General features: G+C 46.0%; 1 protein-coding gene across 2 annotated transcripts in view; it reads right to left on the minus strand.

Moving 5' to 3' along the window:
* Positions 1-171: 171 nt before the first annotated feature.
* Positions 172-6,969, minus strand: part of LOC118313033 (voltage-dependent T-type calcium channel subunit alpha-1I-like) — a 39,938-nt gene continuing 33,140 nt past the window's right edge. Inside the window, exons 30-35 of one of the 2 annotated variants that reach the window (XM_047334067.1) lie at positions 5,843-5,921; positions 5,345-5,466; positions 4,683-4,991; positions 4,430-4,574; positions 2,725-3,284; positions 172-1,469 (exon numbers count right to left, since the gene is read on the minus strand). In XM_047334067.1, coding sequence (XP_047190023.1) covers positions 768-1,469; positions 2,725-3,284; positions 4,430-4,574; positions 4,683-4,991; positions 5,345-5,466; positions 5,843-5,921 — 1,917 coding nt within the window. In that variant the 3' untranslated portion in view covers positions 172-767. Of the gene's footprint in view, positions 1,470-2,724; positions 3,285-4,429; positions 4,581-4,682; positions 4,992-5,344; positions 5,467-5,842; positions 5,922-6,969 lie in introns of both variants that reach the window. The other variant, XM_035638234.2, reaches the window with a different exon arrangement.

Genomic DNA, 6,969 nt, shown 5'->3' on the forward strand with positions numbered 1-6,969 from the left:
TCATAAAATAGAGGGTATAATCAGTTTAAAGCTACAGTGTGTAATATTAAGAAGAACTTATTCACAGAAATTGAATATTTTGTCCATAACTGTGTGTTCATATATGTTCAATCACCTGCAACAAAGAACCAATGTCAACTTTGAATGAATTGACCATAAAGTGTCCCCTGTCGGATGCTCAGTTGGTTGCGGTTTGCAATTTTACCGCCAGATGCCGCCAGAAAATTACAAAAATTACACACTGGGGCTTTGAAATGATCAAAAGCTAGTTGTATATTTTCTGTTTGTCTACATGTCTGTATGTACACAAGCAGATCAGTCTTTCTGTGTGATTCAGTCCTGTATTGTGACCTAGGCTTGAGATGCATGGTGAGGGATGAAAGTGGGGGGTGGAAGGAAGAGAGCAAGCAAGGGCATTGGTTGGGGTTGAGGGTAAATACAGCTGGAGAGAGGCTACTATGTTTGAACTAAAACTAGGACTATGACAGAGGTGAAGGAAACGTCTCCTTGTGTGCATCTTGTGTGCAAACAGCACGAAACGGGTAAAAGTCTTTTGACCACATACACACTCACACATACAGAGTCTGAATGAGTTCATCTCAGACACCCTGTGAACATCTTGTGATTGGACGGGACCAGGCCAGGGGCGTGGCCGGAAACAGGTATCCCTCCTGCACTGCATTGCGACTCCCGCCCCTCTCGTTTGCCCCGGCGGCAGATTTGCCTCGGCGAGGATAACCGCACCATCCATCCACCGCTGCGTCGGTTTAGTCGTCCACGGAGCTCCCCTCTGGTTGATTAGGAGAGAGGGACGTGGCATCAAATGACAGAGTCCGCCTCCTCAGCTCAACACTGCTGTCCATCAATTGGGTGGCAGTAGTGACCTGCTCCTCCCCCGGCGGCGGGCTCATCCTCTGCTTCATGTTCCTGCCCGACACCGGGGACATTGATTGGCTGAGGCGGCTCCTGTGCTCCCCGGGACTCGGGTTAAGGTGTCTGGTTTTGTGTGAGGAGCTGGGAGGAAGCTGTGCGTGTGAGTCAGTGTGCGCAGAACTGTTAATACGGTTGACCTCCTCGTCCGCGGTGTCTGCCTGAGGCCCGGGTCCGGAGCCGGGGCCGAGGCTCGCCGCTCTGGAGCTGCAGGGCGGAGCCGATGGGGCGGATTCACCGCCGGACGCCTTCAGACTGGACAGGCTCTGCGGGCTGACGGGCCGTTTGCCGACGTCTGCCGCTGGCTGCGAGCCGCAGGTGGCCTGCTCGGGTACATGTTCCTGTCCAGTGGTTTCACTGTGGCTCCGGCTGTGGCTGCGGCACGAGATGACCCTCTGGGGGTGTGTATATTTCAGTGTGTGTACACTGGACGATCGCTGGCGCGGCGGCGTGGAAGGGGCGGCGGACACGGCGAGGTGAGGCTCCGCCAGACTGTCGGCTGATCCGCTCTGGTCCAGAGAGTCACAGCGAACGGCCGCCTGCAAGACACAGCAACATGCACAAACACACACAAATAAACACACACTCTTCATTATGTGTTGGGTATTTGGAAAAATCAACACATGAATAAGAAAAAAAAATAGTTATATCAAAACTTTATGTTTTTTTTTTAATATTTTTAACCCATTTACTACAAGTAAATACAAATCGTACTCTTTTTTTTTTTTTAAGTTTTCCTGCCATTCCAGGCATCAGAAATTTCCATTACTGGAACTTGCTTGGTTTGTTTAATCCATCACATACTTAATTCTTAATTTACTTTAACAGCCTTCATATTTTGCAGATTGAGGTGAAAAGTCTGCGCTGCATCTGCACGCCACCATGATGTCACTTTGTGTTTCATCCCTCCTCTAGTTGGTCCTCCTTCCACGGTGAGGAAGTATAATACATCGTTGGTTTTAATGTTCTACCACCCATTTGTAAAATGTTTCTCTATTTAGTGTAAAGTGTTTGTCATTTATCTGCCCAATAAGGAAGAGTTTAAACCAACAACCTTCAGAAAATCCGTCTTTAAACTTCAAAGAATTAATAATTTGATATTCACCGTGATAATTATCGATACCCACTGATTTTATCTGGATTACATTTTTTGCCATGTCACCCAATCCTAGCTGCTGGAGACCTGAGTTATTTGGTCAGAACTTAACTTTGCAGCACTTTGCTGTGTTGCTGTCAAGTTGAAGGGAGAAAAGTTATATCTCTGTTGAATTCAAGTTAATGGATTATTTCAAATTTCTGTCTTCTGTTGTTGGCTTTTGTTTTTGGGGGCAAATTATTTACAACTTTAATTTTATCTCCACTGTTTATTTTGTTATGTTGGCACAGGAGACAGTTGGGGGGTGGGGGGGGTTAAAGAGAGGATTGATGGTTGTACGTGTATACATTGATTGTCGAATATAATTTTTCCTTTATCTCTAAGGTCTGTGGGCAGATTGATTTGGTGGAGATTAGTAGTTGGAACTGCAAGATCTCCGTAAAAAGTTTTTTGAAATAACATAAAAATAATAGGGGTAAACAAATACGTTTGAGGGGAAAAAGGGGAAATACTGAACAAACGGATTCCCTCGTCTTCTTCGTCGACGGTAACTCAATGTTGCTCCTTTCTCCCCTAGATCGACGCCACCGAGGGAAATGATCCAACTCAAATTTTAAGGGAAGGAAATGAAACGGCCGAGGGGAAGAAAAAGAGAAGAGGAGAGGAGAGCAGAGTAGAGACACGTGATGATAACACACCTGTCTCCGCAGCTGTCTGCTCGCCGTGTGGAACGATGCGGGTCTCCTCAGAACGGACCTGTCTGGGATGTAGGAGGGACTCAACTTGTTTCTGTCTAAACTGTCCTCGGGGCTGAGCCAATGGGAGGGCTGTCTGCCGGCACTGTGAGTGGGACTCGGTCTGAGCGACGGATGTCTGTCTATACTGTGGCTGGACATGAGCCGGGGCCTGTCTGTGCTCTCTTCCGAGTTCAGCCGGTATCCGTCCATACTGTGCGCAGAGCTGAGTCTGTGTCTGTTTATCCGATGTGCCGGGCTGAACTTGTATCCGTCGATGCTGTGGGCCGAGTTGAGCCTGTGTCTGTTTGTTCCGTGAGCGGGACTCCAGCGGCGTCCCTCTACGCTGTCAGACGGACTGAGTCTGTGTGGGGAGTGTCTGTCCACGCTCTGAGCGGTGCTGAGGCGGATCACGGGCCTCGCGCTGCGTCCGGACCCCAGGGTAGCGTGGCTTATGGCGGGCAGAGCTCCTGGAACCTGCAGCAGAGAGCCGCCGCCACTGGACCCCAGAGAGGACATGGAGCCTGCGGAACATTGTGTCAAGTGTAAACAGTGGGTTGGAGGGAAAAACGACAGGATAAGTGTGCAGTGTTTCCACCATCACGACCAGAATCATCAGCCATTGTTGTCGCTCCCAGTTTATTTACACGCGGATCCAAGAATCACTCCAGAGGTTAGGTACAAAATAGACATACAGCTCAAATAAAAACTAAGCTGAACAAATTCACAAATATTTAAGTTTCATGAATATAAGAAGTAGGTGAAAATTAAATGACGCAGCAGCTCCGTCTCCCACTTCAACTATTTTACCTACTTTTTTTTTTAACCTTTTTAAAATAAATTAGCACGTACTAAATTTAATAAATAAATTCAATTTTATCTTATTCACCTTTTGAGGTTTACCTTAAAACATTTTGTTTTCTATTCTTTTTTATTTCTCATTCAATGCTCTCTTTTGTGCTGCTGTTTCAAATTTGAATTTCCTCTATGGCGGATCAATAAAGGCACATCTTATCTATTCTTATATTGAAATATATCTATGACCTATGAAAAAAAATGTCTTCACAAAGTGACTTCTGGGGGCCTGAGAGTCTTAGGTACATTCAAAAGTATGAAGAGATGGAGTAACACATTGCTGGACCATGGGCTTTGTACATAATAATACAAATATACAAATTAAAACACAGTTTGTTAAAAAGTTGTCAGCCTGGTTTATTTTTTTTAGGATTTAGTTGTCTTTTTATGTCATAAACTGCATACACTGCAGGCTGTGGATAAGCCCTTCTTTGTGATTGTTATTTTTGTGTTTTTACCTAACTTGCAAACATAAATACATCTCAAACTCAAATCTCACTGTTACTCTGTTTCGATTTTATGAATGTGTAATTTTAGCCAATTTATTGTGAACATCCTGAACAACCTATTCTGAACCAATTTTAAAATGTCCCCAATTTACTTTGCAGACATGTGCTAGGTCTACCAACTTGTCTGCATTATTAAAATAGCATCTTACTCAATCAGGCCTATAATAACAGTGCCACATCACACCTCAGCTGCCTTTGACGCTATTTGTGGAAGCAATAATCTTGACAGCAATCAGTTAGTGGTTATAGCACCGTAAAAAAAACCTGTTCCTTGTAATTGAATTGGCTATAAATAACTTAAGTACCTGAGTAGCTGTAGCCGGAGTAGGCCTCTTGGCCAACCAGAGGATAAGGGGAACATCTGAGTGGCTGAACGTAGCTGTCGCTGGGGAGAGACATCATGCGTCCCATGCTCTGCAGGTTGCCTTGGGAACACTCGTCATCCTCGATCTGCACCTGCCACATGAGATCATCACCGCCGTCATCATCCACTCCCGTTCCTTCCCTTCCCTCTTTCCTGCATTACAGGCAGAAATATGAACACACACTGTACTTCACCTGAGCAGGTGTGTCCAGGTTGGGCCCCGGGGCTCCGCTCGAAGACGCAGTGCTGAGGCGACGGTTGGCCTCCTCCCTCTCCTTCTGCTCCTCTCTCTCCTTCTGCTCCTCCCTCTCCTTCCTCTCCTCCATCTCCTCCAGCTGCGCCTCCTTGTTGCTCTCCTCCAGGTGTTTCATCAGCACGGCCACGACCACGTTGACCAGCACGAACTGAGCCGTGAGGACGAAGGTGACAAAGTAAACGGGGGAGATCAGGGGCAGGTAGGTGAGGCAGTGGCGATCCTGCGGGCGGCAATCACGCAGAGTGTCCTGGAGGACGCGGATAAGAGGAGAGGATAGACGTTATGTATGAAGCGACGATGGAAACTGACAACAGATAAAGGGATTAAGGTGATATTCAGGTCTATTAATGCAGCAGGCTGAACTTCCTCTCCTCTCCAACAGGGGGAGGTGTTGATCCGAGCGTGAAAGGACCTTGAGCCTGTCACAGAAGAATAATACACTTTCCTAACCCTCTAATGTCCGCAGCTTTTAGTCTCTCGTAAAAGCAGTGATCTGCCCTCTGCTTAATGCAACACCTGTCTCATAACTGATACTCGCATATGTCTGTGCATATGTCTTAAAAAAACTCCAGAGGGGAGAGAGAGAGAGAGTGAAGTCACCTTCATAATCCCATTCCAGTTGTCCCCGGTGGACACCCTGAAGAGCGTGAGGAAGGCCATGCCAAAGTTGTCGAAGGTAGCGTGGCGACTGAGACCCTCACACGGGTTCTCGTCTGAGCACTCTGAGAGAGGACGAAAAGAGGAAAAAGGAGCGTTGGAGGCAGATAAGTGTGGCGGAGGGAGGCGAAGGGAGAGAAGAAAGAGAAGAGTGTGTAGATTAAAGCACTGATTAAAACGCTGATTCTAAATTGACATAATTAATGTATGTAACACAACAAAATTTATTCATGTTACGTAATCCACGGATATCTCACCAATGTCAGCTGAGGCACACACACGCGCGCACACGCACACACACACGGACATCTGCACACCAGCACTGATTCACGTGTTCGCACACACACACACACACACACACACACACACACACACGCACACACACACATACATACGAACGCACAGGCACACGCATGCACATACACGCACACACACACTAACCCAGTTTTCCAAAGAGCTCAACTCCCAGAGCTGCATAGATGAAGAACAGCAACATGAAGAGCAGACCCAGATTCCCCACCTAGACAGACATGTTACACACACACACAGATATATACAGTGTATGATATACAGAGAAAAGGACATGTACAGTATACAGTACACTGAGAGAGAGAGACGCACGCATGCAAACGGATAGAGAGAAGCCGTGGACAAAGACTGCAAAGCCTTACTGGATTGATGTTTACTACATCTTAGAAACTAACAGGAGCCATCGTGAAACCTGGAGTTGAATCATATCTCAGGTTTCAGTTTCAGAAACAGACAAACACCTGCAGAGCCTGGATCCAGTCCGTATGAATGACAAACATGCCTGTGTATTGACTGACTTGACTGGCCTTCAAGTCCATGTAATATTTTGCCCAAGTGGAAACCCACCGTGACATCCCCCATTGGTTTGTGAAGTCTCGAGTTTAGCAATTTTGGCAAGCGCCATCTTGTTTTTTAAAAATCCAGAAGATGATTGAATTAAAGATGTATTAAAGGAGACTTGAATCTAGAGACCATGTTTACTGAAGTTATAAATCCAGTGACAAGAAGAGTCGTTTTCTCATAGACTTCTATAGAACATGGCTTCTTTTTGCAACCAGCGGAGTCGCCCTCTGCTGGTCAATCGAAAGAATACAGTTGTTGGGCACTTCTGCATCGGATTCACTTTCCAGACCCGGTGACTACGTCCATTTTGATATAAAGTCTAGGATTTAGCCGCACTGGAGATCCCTATTGGTTTGTTGGAACATCTGCATTATAATGTGCATCTCCACATGTTTTTGGAATTACCCTTTCGAATTTGACAGGGAAACCTAAGATGGTTATTATTTAGCTGACGTTCTAAAGCAGGACCGCACCTGGTACATGAGTTGACCATCTTAGTAAGCATGCTAACATTTTGCAGCTGATGCTGTATATAATGCTACCAGCTATGCAGGTATTTGGTTTACAAACCAAAGAGTCGAAGCGTCAAAAACTTGACCTGATGATGGTTCTAGATGAAATGTTAGCGCCAAATTCCGAGTCAATCCATTCCATAGTTGAGATAATTTAGTCGGGACCAAAGTGGCAGACCAACC

The sequence above is a fragment of the Scophthalmus maximus genome, chromosome 8 (assembly GCF_022379125.1).
Source record: "Scophthalmus maximus strain ysfricsl-2021 chromosome 8, ASM2237912v1, whole genome shotgun sequence".
Classification (NCBI taxonomy): Eukaryota; Metazoa; Chordata; class Actinopteri; order Pleuronectiformes; family Scophthalmidae; genus Scophthalmus; species Scophthalmus maximus.